The sequence below is a fragment of the Otolemur garnettii genome, unplaced genomic scaffold, assembly GCF_000181295.1.
Source record: "Otolemur garnettii isolate 467f Iridium unplaced genomic scaffold, OtoGar3 scaffold00095, whole genome shotgun sequence".
In the NCBI taxonomy this organism is placed as follows: Eukaryota; Metazoa; Chordata; class Mammalia; order Primates; family Galagidae; genus Otolemur; species Otolemur garnettii.
The window spans coordinates 7,328,521-7,345,072 of NW_003852490.1; the positions used below are offsets into that span (position 1 = coordinate 7,328,521).

Consider the following 16,552-nt stretch of genomic DNA (forward strand, 5'->3'; position numbering starts at 1 on the left):
GAGCCAGTAAGTGTATTCTTAAGACGGCTTGGAAAATTAAATATCTTAATAGATGGAAAACATTTCGAACAGTGCCTGGCATTGTGCTGTATATATGTTGGCTATCATTATTTTTTATTACACAGCTGAGACCCAGAGAAGCCAAGCAACAGAAAATCCATATTCCACCAACTCCATACCCAAAGATCTCTGAGTTTTGATAACTCTTATGATTTCCTTCTGGCATGGCCCTAAAAATTCCCAGAAAGCTCAAGTGACCACCCTCTCTCATTTATGATATGGATATGGTGGTTCATTTTTCCTGGCTTGGTTTTTCAAATAGTTTATCTCTCACAAGCTGGCAAGCCATCATGATGAAGAGCTCGAATCTGAGGATCTTCCCACAGCAGTTCAGCCACCACAAACATTTAACAGTGGGCAGGATCAGAGGGCATCGTGAAGGGGGGAGCAATGGAGGAGGAGGGAGAGGGAACAGGGCGGGAAGGCCCCCCCGCCCAAGGGGGAGGTTGTCAGTCCAAGACCACTTCAACAAACTGCTGCTGTCACATCTGCAGGGCCACTGCCAACAGTCTGAACCTTTCTCTTCAGTTAGCCTGCCATTTGGCCTCTGACACTCTAGCTAAAGACTGAAATGGGATCCTAAGCCCCAGAAAATGTATCAATTATACAATTATGCAACTCCTCTATGTAAAGTTACCCTGACACCATCCCTCACCCTCCACTCACTTCCCCTACATGTGGTACCTGTCTGCAAGGTACCATGGAACCTCCGAGAACACCAGTTCAGCAGTGGCTCCTACCTCCTCCACCTACCGGTGTTCTCGGATGTAGCTGCTGCTTTAGCAAGAATTAGTGCCCATGACCTATTGGACCAGAAGTGTGAAAGCTTGCTCCAGAGCCAAAGCTTTACTTTACACTGCACTTTAATGCTCAAAGCTGATGACAAGTGCTGCGATTTATTCCTCAAATTCCTCCAGCACTGTTTCCATCAGTCACGAATTGTTCCCCAAAGCAGCGCTGTGCTCCTAGGGAAACTGGGAGATGTGGTGTCTGACAGGCTGGGATTAGTCCAGCGCTTCTATGAAGAGATAGGCCATGTGGTCCTTCTCGATGATCAAGACATCCAAGAAGAGTATACTGAAAAGGTTCGATGGCAGCAATTATGAGCAAAATGGTTTTAAAATTCACACATTCTTTGCTTCCCTTATGAAAAACTAATAACTACCGGCACTAAAGTAGGTTTTAACTGAATCAAGTCAGATGCTGTTGGAAGTCTCTGGAGCCTCGCTAGGACAGTGTCAGGACCAGCAGCAGCACTCCTCAGGCCTTGTTAGAAGTGCAGGTACACTCTCCCCCAGCCCCACCCCCTCCTCTGCAGCTCAAGAACCAGAATCTGTGTTTTGATAACCTCCCCAGGTACCTGACACGCTCATTAATGTTTACGAGGCAGTAATCAACAACAGAAAGGTTCCTATTAAGAGCAATTATTTCTGTATTTTTCTATCCTAATTCACATTCAGATGGTATTAGTTAATCGTGTATTTTATAAAATCCTAATTACATCTGAAAATGCGTTTGGATTTGAGACACCCAGCAGTAGCAGCAACAGTTAATAGCTCCTGAAAGCTCAGGTGTGTTAGACTATTTTAAGTGTTCATGCATTAATTTATTTCATTTTCATAACTGCCCTGTGAGGCAGGGGGTATCACTTTCACATGAGGAAACTGAGGTACCGAAAGATAAAATAACAAAGTCGTGCAGGTAAGAAGTTGCCAAACCAGGACTCAAAGCCAGGCAACCTGGTTCTAGAGCCCAGGTGCTAATTATGCCTTGGCTTCTCGTAGTTGCCGCTAAAGGAGATGGCTTAGTGTGGTCTGACCAGAGCGTTAGTACTAGTCGTTGGACCTCTGGAGAAAACCGTTCAGCGCCACTGCGTACCCCTCTTTGGATTCAGACAGATGATCCCAAGTCTAGTCGTAGGCCCCTCATTTTGGTAGTGTAAAAAAAATATTCCTCTGAGCTCTCTCCTTCATAGACACCTCAAGAGGGTAGGCAGTTGCTCTCACCAGCCAGTCCTCCCAGCATCTTCATTGTTAATGAATTTATAGACTGGGAGTTAAAGTAATAATTCAGTTGACCAAAAAAACCCTACCACTGTTTAAAAAAATAAATGATTGGGAATCACTAATTTTGAGGATTTGGCTAACTGTGACATTAGAGATTCTTTTTGGATAATTTATCATAATGACTATATATTAACAAACTAGAGATAGCATTTTTTTTACATGTGTCATGTGGTACCCATTCTCCCTGATACCTTGAGCTCCCCTAAAATATCATATATTATATGTTACTTCACATATATTTATTCAAATTTAAAAATGTATTTCTTAAAACCTCAGTTGAAAATAATTCATGCACTATTCTAAAAATCCCTATTTTTACAGCAGATTTCCTATTTAGAATAAGATTTGCTTTTGGACTATTGACACATTATTCTAAAATTCATCTCTCATAGCAAAAATACCTGAATTCACAAACAAAATGTAGTCAACGTGAACATAATGTTGCACAGTATTTTGGGGAAGTCGTGATAAATGGAAAACGTGCACATTATTCAAGTCTGTATGTTCATTTGCAGACATTTCCTCCCTGAGGCTCCTGCAGGTGCAGACATGGAACTTCACGGCAGCATTGTCTATAACATAGGAAAAGCAGGATGGGGCAGGGCAGGTCAGGAAGGGCACTCTGCGTTAGAGATAACTAAAGAAACCATGGAAGGCCGGGCGCAGAGGCTCACACCTGTAAACCCAGCACTCTGAGAGGCCAAGGTGGGTGGCTTTCCTGAGCTCAGAAGTTTGAGACCAGCCTGAGCTAGAGAAAGACCCCTCTCTCTAAAAATAGCCAGGTGTCATGGCAGACGGCTATACTCCCAGCTATTTGGGAGGCTGAGGCAAGAAGATCTCTTGAGACCAAGAGTTTGAGTGAGGTTGCTGTGAGCTATGATGCCACAGCACTTTACTGGGGGCAACAAAGTGAGACTCGGTCTCCAAAAAAAAAGAAGGTCAAAAAGAAACTGTGGTACACAGTACATCTATAAAACAGATTCCATGCAGCCATTTACAGGTTACCACCTTGCATAGATTCTAAGATATCATAGGTCATAAAATGCAACCAGATATGACAGATGTTGTGGGAAAAAATGTGGAAAAAAAAGGCCCGTGGCCATTGTTAGACACCCTCAAATATCAGATGCCTCTAATGTTAGAGATGCTGAAATCCAGCACAAAAAAGAGTGTGGCCGAGATCGAAGATATGGATTTCATTCTAAGTACTCTGTTAACTGTCAATGCACACAGCAATAACTAGTGTAAGCTTACAACGATGATTCACAAACAGCACAAAGACCAGGATGATGAAAACCCAACTATCAAGAGTGAGCATGGTTCACTGTGGTGGGGCAGGTGGCGGGGGACACACCTCACTGATTATTTTAATTCTTTATAAGGAATGCACGCTATTTTTGAAAAAATATTAAACAATAAAAACTGCATAAGTGAAAAAGATGTGAGGCGGGTACAGCAGGGTGAGAAGATGATTCAAAGCTCATTGTCCTTCCTTCTTCCTGATTTTACTTTCATCTCTCTGTGGTTTCTGCCTCCAGGGCCCGAGACAACAGTAAAGCTAACAATTACCACTGCCCTGCCCTACCTACAACGTCCAGCCCTATAGACCACCCCACAGGACAGAAGGAGACACCCTGACTTTACAAATGAGCCACGTACAGTGAGGCTCTTTATCCACCCTGCACACCTGCTGTGGGCAGTGACCGAGTCCAGACTCACACACCTGCTGTGGGCAGGGACGGAGTCCAGACTCAGGCCCCCGGGCCCAGGACCAACTCTGGGCTGCTGTCCTGACCGTCCAGGGCTTCACATACCTGGTCTTTATCTTTGGCTATTTACTTTCTTCTTAGAGCATTTCAAATTATTTTGTTTTTCATGCTACATTGGTTTTAAGTGATTTCCAAGTCGGAAAGCTAACTTATTAAATAGCTTGAAGGACATATTCTCGTTGAATTAGCTAAAAATGAATGCATTTCCCCCTTTCAGGCAATTCTTCCCTTCTTGGCCATTCTGGGAAACATTACAAACTCCTTCGCTTTCTACCCAAGCCCTATTTTCCCAGCTTTGATAAGTGGTATACCAGGCACTTTCCAGTGCTCTCCTTTACTGAGAAGTAGCTCCAGTGGTTGGAAGAGAAATAAACAATCAACACAAACCACCGTCACCAAACAGCCCAGCCAGGAAGTGTGCAGTCCACACCTTTCAGGGATAACAGTGGGGCCTTAGGCGGTCTCGTTTTTTTTTCCATTTGAACAAAGGTTAACCCTAGATCTAAAATGTGTAAAAAAAGATTTGTCAAATAATTTTTCACGTACTTTTTAAACTCTTCACTTTCTGTTCTAACCTCTTTTTTTTTTTTTTGAGATGGAGCCTCAAGCTGTCCCCCTGGGTAGAATGCTGTGGCATCACAGCTTACAGCAACCTCCAACTCCTGGGCTCAAGCGAATCTCCTGCCTCAGCCTCCCAAGTAGCTGGGACCACAGGCGCCCGCCACAACGCCCGGCCGTTTTTTGGTTGCAGCCATCATTGTTGTTTGGCGGGCCCGGGCTGGATTCGAACCCCCCACCCTAGGTGTATGTGGCTGGCGCCTTATCCGCTTGAGCCACAGGCGCCAAGCCTAACCCCTTTCTTATATCTCTTATTTACAAAGGTTGACATGAAAATTTGGACGCTGACCTACAATGATTTTCTATAGTCTCTAATGTTTCTTATTCTAAGCAGATAGTGTTAGGAATGAGAACTGTACAAAAAAAGAACAGTGTCAGGAAAAATAAATTCTAAAGACCTTTGTCATTGATTGCTAAGTTGTATTACCTTTCTTTGGGTCATGAAACATTCTTCAGGGAAATGGGTTTCAAAAGTTAATGATGGAGTCCGGATAGAAGGAAAACCAGGAGCTGGATGTGAATGCAATCCTGCTCTTCCCCTCCGTGCCAAGTGTACGCGTGTGCACGCGCACACACACACACACACGCACAGACACACACACAGCAGAAGTAAGATAAAAGGAGTCGGGGGAGGGATATAAGAGAGCTGTTGAGGGCGAGAAGAATCTGTTCCCAAGGCCTCCTGCAGAAGGCCCTGGACAAGGCTCACCTGAATCCTTCATGGGGCAGAGGGCGCACTGCATGCCCCAGGCTTCTCCGTACAAACAGCAGCACTCGGTGTACGTCGTCTGCTTGCCCACGAGAGGCCGGCTGCACACGTACTCATCACTCAGGTGTTCCCAGCACAGATCCTGGTAGACATCAGTTTCTTCTATTTGTTCTGAAAGGGAAGACATGGTTCCACGACAACTGCACCCTTATTCCCATTCATAAACTCAGAGGAGGAAGCCAGGAAGTCTCAGAGACATTTTCTAGGGCTATTTCTAAGAGTGACTTCCAAGTCAAAGTCTGAATCCAGACTGGTCTTTCCAGGGATCAAATCTCTGTCATCTCCAACTGGGAGTCATTCAAGCAGCTGAAATTCCACCTGCCCATCCTATTCCAGCTCAGTCCTCCCCTCTGTAGCTGCAGGCTGTCATGTGACATCATGCTCCACCACCTTGCCTGTCCTCTGTAAGCCTCTTATCTTCACTTTTTCACCTTGACTCCTCGGTTGGATCCTACCATTTCTCTCTACATAACGGTTTTTGGAGTCGTGCTTGCTCACCCATTTCATCCATCAAAGCCCTGGACTAGTGATACTGCATCCTGGAGTCGTCAGCGGCAACCTTTCTCCTCTCGATGGACTTCCCCCAAGGCAGTCTCCTGAATGTCCCCACTGATGGATTCCACCAGTTACCAGGAGCACGCTGCCTCGCTTGGAATGAACAGGGATTCTATGCTGCACTCCAGGGCTCTCCACCCTGGAGTGAACTCCCCTCTCTGCCCTCCTGAGCCTTATCGGTGTTCTCTACACCTTTCTTCCCCTGAACTTCCACTGTCCTCAGCTGTCTTTGAAGCTGAGGTACGATGACCTCTCAGGCATGGGGTAACTCTGCCACCTCCATCACTCACTGAATGAGGATGCTGAGGATATTAAATCTCCTACATACTGATGATATGCATCTTACTATTTCTCTGATCACTCATATTGTAGACAAAAGGAAAACCTCCTGGTATTTATTTGGACACAGGCTTGCATCTCCCATGGAAACCTACCATTTGACTCAGTGGGTCGTATGCATCTTTTTTCTGAAGCATCCAGGACCATGGGATGGGTACAGAAGCAGTTATACGAGCCTTCCGTGTTAATACACTGGCCATCAATGCAACTATTAGGATCCTGACATTCATCCATATCTTAAGAGAAAAAAAAAACACATTACTAAAAGAAATCAGTGATCAGTTATAGCTATGCTTACCAAAATTTTCACATTGCTCCATTTAGTGCAGATTCCAGTGTCTGCTACATTTTAATCAACTACACATTACCATCCAAAAGAGAACAGCCCTGACCATAAAAATCTAAGTTGCACTGATTGGACAAACTGCATTGCTGCTACTTCTCCGGCTGACGTCAAATAAGAAAGAAAACACGATGAACAGGGTATGTTTAGAAATTTAAGATAAAATGCCTCTGTCTAATACCTTTAAAATGATTTCCTTTTGCTATGTTTGTCTGCCTAGTGTATATGGTTTTCTGCTTAAGCATTAAACTCTGGGTCAGTATTTAAAATAACTTTCACTTGCACGGCCTGAGTGATGAAACAGGAGGTTCCACAGACCAAAGGAACACTTCAGTTATACCAGTGACCTGAATTATCATTCCACACTGAATCTTAACTCTGTTTGAAATCCATTCAAACAGTAGTACGAAAGTTTTTAATTTTCTTAAATCTTGCTAGAAAAGTCCCTAAAACATTTACACATCTTTTCACCACGTCCTTTAGATCCACAGAAATTGCTTTGACAACGCAGTATTCCTTATTTTTTTAATCTGCATATTTTCATAGCACACCATGCTCTATCCTCCTAAAGCTTACCAAAACACTGCAATTTGACGGGATCATAGTACGTCCCCTGCTTACAGTAGCACTCATAACCAGGCTGCGTGTTCAAACAGAAACCATTTTTGCAAATTTCTTGTCCAAACAATAAGCATTCATCTGCATCTGTGGGAAAAAAATGAGAAATACAAAAAGGAACTAGCTTTGTTCTTGCAGTTAAAAAAAAGAGTCTCTAATTAATATTGTAATTTTTCTCCTTTTTGCTGAGACAGGATCTCACTCTGTCACTTGTGAGTGTACAGCTCACTCTGTACAGCTCTATCATAGCTCCCCGTACTTCATCCTCTTGGGTTCAAGCTATCCTCCTGCCTCAGCCTCCTGAGTAGCTGAGACTATAGACGTGCATCACAATGCCTGTCCAATTTTTCTATTTTTTTTATAGAGATGGGGTCTCACTTTTGCTCAGGCTCATCTCAGACCCCCTGGCCTCAATCTTCCTGCCGTAACCTCCCAAAGTGCTAGTGCTATCGATGTGAGCCACTGTGCCTGGCCTATAATATTATTTATATTTGAAAGAATCCCAAATACACAGCAATATAAAATTCTTAAAGTTAGGCCTAATTGACAAGTATACAAACATAATCAGATGTGGTTTGTCTGTGATACTTAAGGAGCAACGACCCAAACGTTATCAGAGAAGGTCTGCGTGTCCATGTGGCTTCTGAGACACAGCCTCATATTTGATGAGACACTCTAGATTCCAGAGTAGCGCCAACAATATTCTCTAAAGAACATGCCTTCTTATAAATGGTGCCTTTTTGTAATGTATATTCTAGCTATTCACTAGTTGAGGTGTGGAGACGTGTTTGCTGGAACATGACGACCAGTCTTCTTGGTGTAGAGATGAGCCAATGAGAGCACAAGTTGCTAAGGGGGTTAGCAGACCCATTTCCCCACAGAATGATCCGCTCTTGCCACCTCAAGCTTACTCAATGATACCCTGCAGATAATGGGAATACCAGCCCAATCAGAAAGAATTAAGTGAGATAACCCATGTATAGAGCTCAGTATACCTTCAGGCACAATGAGATGCTCAAAAGTGTTTGCTTTTATTGCTATTAGCATCAGTTCTAGCATTTCTGAGCTAATGTCATCTAGTCCTCATTTTAAAAACTAAAGACTCCATCAATGATTCACTCAAGCTTACACAGACGGAAAATGGCAAAGCTAAGCCCAGAACATATGGAGGTTTGGATAGGAATCCAATCTTCTTCCAACCATTTACAACACTCCTAAAATAAGATGAGAAAGAATTTATATTTATATAAAAGAGAGAATGGCTTTATGGTGAAATCAGGGCTCTGTTCCATTACATGAAGTGAGATTCAACTACATTGCTGCAAAAATATAGTATTGTATGGGATATTTATGAATTTGGAAACTATTCAACACATATTCCAAACCAAGTCTTTTTCTTATTTAATTGGACTAAATCATAGATGTATTGAAAAAAACTCAAATGGAATTTCTTATGCAGCTACTGAATTATACAATATATTCAAACACTAGTTTTCTAAAATTAGAAAATAAAAATGGTTTTATAGTTTGTTTTCCAGCTACTGGGCAATTTTTAATATTAAACTATAAAGGAAAAAAAAAATCACTGTATATAAAAGGTAGTATCTCCATCACAAAAATGTCAAAAATGAGTGGTTAATGGGAAAATATTCATACATGTGACTATTCACCAAAATTGAATGGCCGGATATTTATTTTAGAATATATAATTGCATTAAATATGCAAAACATGCCTTACTTTTGTTTTTTCTCTTCCATTCCTTACTATAAATTGGTGGCCATTAGTAGTAAAAGGTCCAAGCAATAATAGGGTAAGTTTTTTTTTTAATAGGGTAAGTTTTTTAAAAACGCAAGAATGTTAGCTTTGTTCATGGTCACAAACATAATTGACTGTAAAATGTATATGGCCATAATTTATGTGACTTCAATTATACTTCTAGAATAAAATAAACTTAGTAATTAAGCATCTCCTAAGTACAGAACTGTGTGTTGACTATGTTCACATGTTATCTCATTTAATCCCCATCACAACCTTTGATATACTACTCCTGTCTCAGAGATGAAGAGATGGAGCTCAGAAGGGTGAGTGACCTCCCAATCTCACACAGCCTTAAGTGTTCTGACTCCCAGGGTCCGCAGGGACTTTCTTCCAATATGCATTATTGAGGGTTTCCATTTCAGTTTCCATGGCTCAAAAGAACCTTAATTCTGTGTGATCCAAGCCTGCTTCTACTTGAATGCTTGATGTGTACGTGTGGTACAAACTCATGTCCACTTGATACTGACCTTTATAGCTCTCGCCATCAGTTTCATAAGAGGCTTCTCTAGCAGGGACAAAACCTTTCCCTCTAGGACACATTTCAGTAAACTCAGCTGGTTTTAGAAGAGACAAAACCAAGACAGGAAATAAGATGAAAAAAGAAAAAAAAATCAGCACCTTCCGCGGAATACATGTTTTAAGTTCAATTTTGCTTTCTCTGACTCAGTAACTTTAAGACAATTCGGGCAAATAAATTCGGTACAAGCTCAAAGAATTACAGATTAAACTAAACCTTTAATACGTAGTATTCTCGTAAGAGCCCATCAAGCAAAATCTCATCCTAAATATATAAGCTCTAAGTTATGAATATCATTGTCATTGTTAGCAAAAAAAAATTGATTTTCATTTAAAAGCGAAATAAAACTGAATTATATTTCTGCCCAAATATTATACAGAACCTGATGGTACCTGTGTACCCCGTGATAGACAGAAATTTAAGAATTCATACTGAGGGCTCGGCACCTATAGCTCAACCGGCTAAGGCGCCAGCCACGTACACCTAAGGTGGTGGGTTCGAATCCCCAGCCCGGACCCGCCAAACAACAATGACGGCTGCAACCAAAAAATAGCCGGGCGTTGTAGCGGGCGCCTGTGGTCCCAGCTACTTGGGAGGCGGAGGCAGGAGACTCGCTTGAGCCCAGGAGTTGGAGGTTGCTGTGAGCTGTAATGCTACGGCACTCTGCCCAGGGGGACAGCTTGAGGCTCTGTCTCAAAAAAAAAAAAAAAAAAAAATTCATACTGAGGTGGGATGAGGGGACAGCTCTAGCCCCGAATGAAACTCATTATTCCAAAGTAACTTCACTGCAAGTCACAGCAGTGAACAGCATCATCTCAAGGCCCACAGACACCCCCTGACCAAACCCCAGTGCGAACACACCACATAGCTGGTTCTTACCAGTCCCCAGGACCGGGCAGGGGAAGATCTCACAGTTATCTCCCCACCCGGCGCCTGAAGTACAGCAGCATTCTTGTTTGGTGACATTGGGGGCCAGCACGTTATCACAGAGACTGGCGTCATTGAGATTATAGTAGCATTCCTTCTTTTCTTCTGTGGGTTGATCTACATCTAAATTTAAACAGAGTGGAGAAAGTGAAAAGAGTGTTGGTTGGACAATCAGATCTGCTATCACACAACACGCACAAACACAGGAGGAGGAGGAGAAAGACAGACCGTGTCCATAGCATTTCCTTTTACAGAAAACTGCTTTCCCCTGCAAGTGTCCGTTTCTTCCATTTCAAGATAAAAATGCACTTGAATCCTGAATTTTGGTGGAGTTCTAATATACCCCAAGAGTGTAAATCTGTCAAAACCATTTCCTTTTACGTTAACCAATTATTTTATTCTTGTAAATTTGGCTGTGAGTAGAGTTTCCATATCTGCTTTTCTTGCCAAACATAGGAGCCATTCTTTACGGAGCTGTAACACCTACTTAAATCAATAAAAATGTTCCCTAACACTTGATCAGGGATCTGGGGCCACACATAATATTTAACCCTTAGGTGGTAATTTCACTGAACCATGCTCTCAATCTCTTCCACACAGGACACAGCAGAAGATAACTAGGGAAATTCTGCAGGAACCTGGAGCCTATGAAATAACCTTTCATCACTGAAAGCCTGACTACTTAAATTATTGTCAGTATACGACTTTGAATGAAATACTGAGTGCCAACCCAGCCTCAGGGCAGAATGTCAAGTCTGGGTTCTAGTCCCAGCTCAACTGCATTTTGGAGAGAACCTTTTACAGACTCAGTTTAACCCTGTGGGTGATAAAACACAAGTCGTGGGACAGCAGCAAAACCCAGCCACTTTTGGATAATAAAAATTATTGAATTTGATCAGATTTGAGGTCTGAGTTAAGTCTGTTTTTAAAAAATGATATTTTGTGAACAGACTTACCCCTTCCCTACCATATGCTGTAGACTTCAATTGATTGCCTATTATCCAGGTAGAATTGATTAATAGTTTATTATTTATACTCTGTCAAATAAGCAGCTGACTACCACCACTGCAACTACTGAGATTAACTCCAATGAAACAGTTTCCTAATAAATCTGTTTCCAGATTCTTAGGCCCAAAGAAACTCTATGGTCAAAAAGAAAACCTTTACTACAGGCTGTCCCAAAAGTCAACCCTAACGTCCCACAGGGAAAATTGGAAATGTTTACAAAATATGTTCTACACATTGGCTACCGCATAGTAAAATTTTGTCATAAAAATTTTGCAAATAAAGGTACAATTAGCTGCAATTTCCCATTTCCCCTGGGTATAGTGACTTTAGGAGCAACCGCTGGGACACCCTGCAGTGAGGATAAGACTCACCTGTCAGCAACTAGTTCTCTTTTTTTGAAATCAGTAGATCATGATATGATTTGGAACATTTAATCCATTGTTTTTACAACAGCTTCCTATGTATTTATTTTAGCAGGGCCGAATTGACTGTGGAAAATTTAATATATTTCATAGCAAAGGTGTTTTTAAAATACAAGTTCACAAAATTCTGTCAGAAAAGCTCCTATCTTTTCCTCTCAAGGCATTCAAAATGAACAAAGTAGCGAACAGACTTTCCGAGCATAGTGACTCTCAGAACACAGAGAATCGGTGAGAATATAAATGATCCCTCGCACTCCTGTTTCTCGCCAGCTCTCTGATTATTTTGTCTTTGACAGATTTCATCTTGGACTCTAAGTCAGTGTTAATAGATGATGACACATTCAAACCTAGAGCAAGTGTCCAGGAAAAAATGGAAATGCTGATTTCTAAGCAGCAGTCTGTGCAGGGGTTTGGAATTCCTTGTGTGTGACATTGTGTACAGCCTGCCACCTCCCCCATCTGGTCTCGCCTGCTTCAAGTGTTCACAGGACGGAAACTCTCCTTGCCTACACTAACAGACGGGATCTCTGTCAGAAGGGGCCCCAAGCCCTTAGAGCTGGAATTATTTGGGAAAACGAAGGGTATGTATTTCAATTATTAATCAACCAGTCATTAACTCCACAGAAAATTTAGAAACTGTCCACCAACCTGGTGGATAAACAGCCCGAGTATTACTTTTACTCATTCTGCTCAATTATTTTATTCAGCTGGTCTAAAAATGCAGCTAGCTATGAATGAATGCAATTAGAAATACAAATAAAAAAAACACTCCACAGTTCTACAAGTTAGATTTGCTTTATAGTTTGTGCTAAAAGGACACGAAATGTTTCTCCTCATGTGTAAAAGTGCAAGTACGACATGATACTGAGTACGTGGAATAAAGCCCCCATGAAGGTTCACAGGTAATCACAGGTAATTGACGCTACAGACTTCCAAGTCAAAGCATGTCGAAAATTTTACATGCATGTAATTTACCTCTTAAATTAAAAAAAATTAATATGACTACTAATATTTACATGTAAAATTTTCTATATTTTATATACTCACATATATCAGCTGGGCAAGGTGGCTCATGCCTGTAATCCTAGCACCCTGGGAGGCTGAGGCGGGTGGATCGCCTGAGCTCAGGAGTTCCAGACACATGTACAGAAAACATTATTTTGTTTTCTACAATATTTCTTGTGCTCATATCATAGAAACTAAAAAATAAAATAATCTTTGCTTTTTTGCCTTTTGGGGGGAAGGAAATTTGTGAAACTCACAAATTTCATAAGGGAAATAATCGATAATATAATTGTAATTATTCAGTCTCTCTATTGGTTGAGTCTGGCTCTCGTTTTCTCTCCAAGATGTCTGAAAATTCAATGTTTACACAGCTGAAATGGAGGGTTAGTCAGGCCATCATCTGTGTCTGGAAAGAAATCCAAATTCTTTTTTAAAAACTGGTCCACCAAAGGTCATTCTGGGAAAAACTACAGTTTCCCTATCTTCCAAATCTTTTAAGTAATTAAGTTCCTCAAGCATTTTTCCATTTGGGCAAAACTCTGATCAGTAAATATATTTAATGTAATTTCTTTAAAGTAACTGTGTAAGTTTAGATCACTTCTGCCAGGGTAGAGGGTTTCTATATTGGAAAATAATTTTAAAAGATCAAATCAAAAGGTTAGAAGAAATGCCAAGCATTAAAAAGAACAAGTTTTCTTTTTCTTAAAGATATTACGAATAAGTCTAGTCATACTACGTATCTTATGCCATAGACTTCTAAGAAACACACGTCTTCTTTAAAATTTTCAGATTTGACTTTTCAATTTGTCCTAAGGGGCTGGCTTAAACGCTGCATAAAAACATCAATTGTTCATTTCTATTCTAGACGTATGCAACAAGAAGAAAGTGAGTTTTGCAAGATTTTATACATATATATATGTATTTTTTTAAAGGAACTTTTACAGAAAAGCTAAAAAAAAGTTAAAACTTTTACATGAGATAGAAGATGCAAGTAAACAGAGCGCCCTCACTTCCTAGAAAATTTCAGCTTTTTGGAAGTTTCTGGAATTTGCTACGTTGGTTCCATGAGCCCTTTGTCTGCTACTTTATCCCAACCCCTCTTTGGAGCTCAGGTTCTTAGGAGCTCAGTCAGCATGAGTTTGTTCTGCTTTGCCTTTTTTCTTTGTATTTCCTTTCTTTTCCTTTCCTTTCCCTTTCTTCTTCCTTCCTTTCTTTTTTTAGGCAGAGTATGGCTTTGTAGCCCTGAGTAGAGTGCCATGATGTCACAGCTCACAGTAACCTCAAACTCTTGAGCTCACGTGACCTTCTTGCCTTAGCCTCCCTAGCAGGTGGGACTACACGTGCTCACCACAATGCCCACTTATTTTTTAGAGACAGGGTCTTGCTCTTGCTCAGGCTACTCTCAAACTCCTGAGGTAAGCAATCCACGCCCCTGGGCCTCCCAAAGTGCTAGGATTACAGGGCTGAGCCACCATGCCTGGCCTTGGATTTCCTTTTTTTTTTTTCTTTGAGACAAATGAAGAGAGGGCAGCAGATAATCCTTGCAGGTGTGGAATTCAGCTACAAGGCTGCCACATACAGCGTGATCAGCTCCCAACAGGAAGGAGTGGGTTCGAGTTGCAGGCACCACTTATAAAAACCCTTTCTGGGAGCTCCTCCTTCCTCAGCATCAGACTACAGAGGGTGCAGGCTGTTCACTTATAGGATTCTTTCTTTCCACAAATATGTCCCATTGTAGGGATTGCTGTCGGGGCAAGAAAATCCAGACCACAATTTTGATTAAAGTGGACATGAGCTTTTTTAAATGGGCCTTTGTTTTGCTACCCTCTTCCACTTGCTGTGTGTTCTGAGGTGTTTATGAGCTAATCCTCCCCAGGCCTTTTGGGAACAGTCAAGATTATGACAATGACCAAAGAATAACGTCCCAATTATGTGTGAGTAAACAGTGGCCCCGATGAAAGAGCTACCTGTAGTCCTATAAAGAGATCAAATTATAAAACTGTACAGATGATAATGTTCAGTAAATTACTTCCAGTAGAACCACCCGAGACACTTTACTCCTTTTTATTTCAAAAATTGCTACAGACACTAATGTTTCAAAAATTGCTACAGACACGTAGCTATCCTATGTGCTATCCTCATGCTTTTACTGGAAAACCAATTCTAGTGTAACATTTCAAGGAGGGGCTAAAGGGAACTTAAAAGTTCATACACATTTCTTGCTTTTTCTAGCTTTCTTGTTCAAGAACTTAGGGAATGAGAAATGTGCTTGGTTTGGTTTTTAAGGGGAAATTCAGGAGAAAGCCACCGGTGAATTTCAGAAAACAAGCACTGATGGGCGGCAGAGATAAGATACTGATGGGTGCAGATAACAAGGAAGAGCAGGCAGGCACGTCCACAGCTCCTGTTCCTTTTTTTATTTTTGGCTGAATTCGGGGAACTTTATCGATGTTACATGACAAGGTAGGGCTCCCTAGGCCCCTCCCATTCTTTAGGGAGTCTGGTGTGGAAACTGTGTCGAGGGGAAGAGTCTCAGTGAGGTGGGGGACTGAGTAGGCAGGGGCACCCCAGCAGCTAAGGGTCTTTCTCTTCCTCTTGTGCTCTGGCTGGGGCTGGTGGTCTGGCGGTTTTTACTCCTTGGAGGCCATGTGGACCATAAGATCCACCACCCTGTTGCTGTAGCCAAATTCATTATCATACCAGGCAATGAGTCTGACAAAATGGTCATTGAGGGCAAAGAAAGCCCCAGCATCAAAGGTGGAAGAATGGGTATCACTGTTGAAGTCAGAGGAGACGACCTGGTGCTTGGTGTAACCCAAGATGCTTTTGAGGGGGCCCTCTGATGCCTGCTTCACCACCTTCTTGATATCATTGTATTTGGTAGCCTTCTCCAGATGGCAGGTGAGATCCATGACTAACATGTTGGCAGTGGGGACACAGAAGGCCATGCCAGTAAGCTTCCCATTCAGCTCAGGGATGACCTTGCCTGCACCAGTTGAGGCAGGGATGATGTTCTGGAGAGCCTCATGACCATCATGCCACAACTTCCCAGAGGGGCCATCCACAGTCTTCTGAGTGGCAGTGATAGCACAGACTGTGGTCATGAGTCCCTCCACAATGCTGAAGTTGTCATAGATGACCTTGACCCAGGGGGCTAAGCAGTTGGTGGTGCAGGAGGCATTGCTGACAATGCTGAGGCTGTTTTTGTACTTCTCGTGGTTCACACCCATCATAAACATGGGGGTATCAGCAGAAGGGGCAGAGATGATGACCCTTTTGGCACCCCCCCGGTAGGTGAGCCCCAGCCTTCTCCATGGTGGTGAAGACGCCAGTGGACTCCACAACATACTCAGCACCTGTCTTACCCCATTTGATTTTGGTGGGATCTGGCTCCTGGAAGATGGTTATGAGATTTCCATTGATGACAAGCTTCTAGTTCTCAGCCTTGACTGTGCCATGGAATTTGCCATAGGTGGAAGACCATGCAGTGTGTAGACCATGTAGTTGAGGTCAATGAAGGGGTCACTGATGGTGACAACATCCACTTTGCCAGAGTTAAAAGCAGCCCTGGTGACCAGGCACCCAATATGGCCAAACCATTTATTTAAACCTTCACTTTCACCATGGTGCTTCGGGGATGGGGCTGGAGCTGCACTAGAAGAAGCGGCTGTCTGATTAATGGGAGGACCAGAGAGCCACAGCTCCTGTTCTTAAGGA

At 42.2% G+C, this 16,552-nt stretch overlaps 1 protein-coding gene across 8 annotated transcripts in view; it reads right to left on the reverse strand.

The window, feature by feature from the left end:
• LTBP1 (latent transforming growth factor beta binding protein 1) overlaps positions 1–16,552 on the reverse strand; it is a 437,504-nt gene that overhangs the window by 22,475 nt on the left and 398,477 nt on the right. For all 8 annotated transcript variants that reach the window (XM_023516658.1, XM_023516653.1, XM_023516654.1 and 5 more), the window contains 5 exons: positions 10,353–10,523; positions 9,424–9,510; positions 7,096–7,224; positions 6,272–6,412; positions 5,223–5,393 (listed from right to left, as the gene is read on the reverse strand). In XM_023516658.1, the coding sequence (XP_023372426.1) occupies positions 5,223–5,393; positions 6,272–6,412; positions 7,096–7,224; positions 9,424–9,510; positions 10,353–10,523 (699 nt within the window). The remainder of the gene's footprint in view (positions 1–5,222; positions 5,394–6,271; positions 6,413–7,095; positions 7,225–9,423; positions 9,511–10,352; positions 10,524–16,552) is intronic.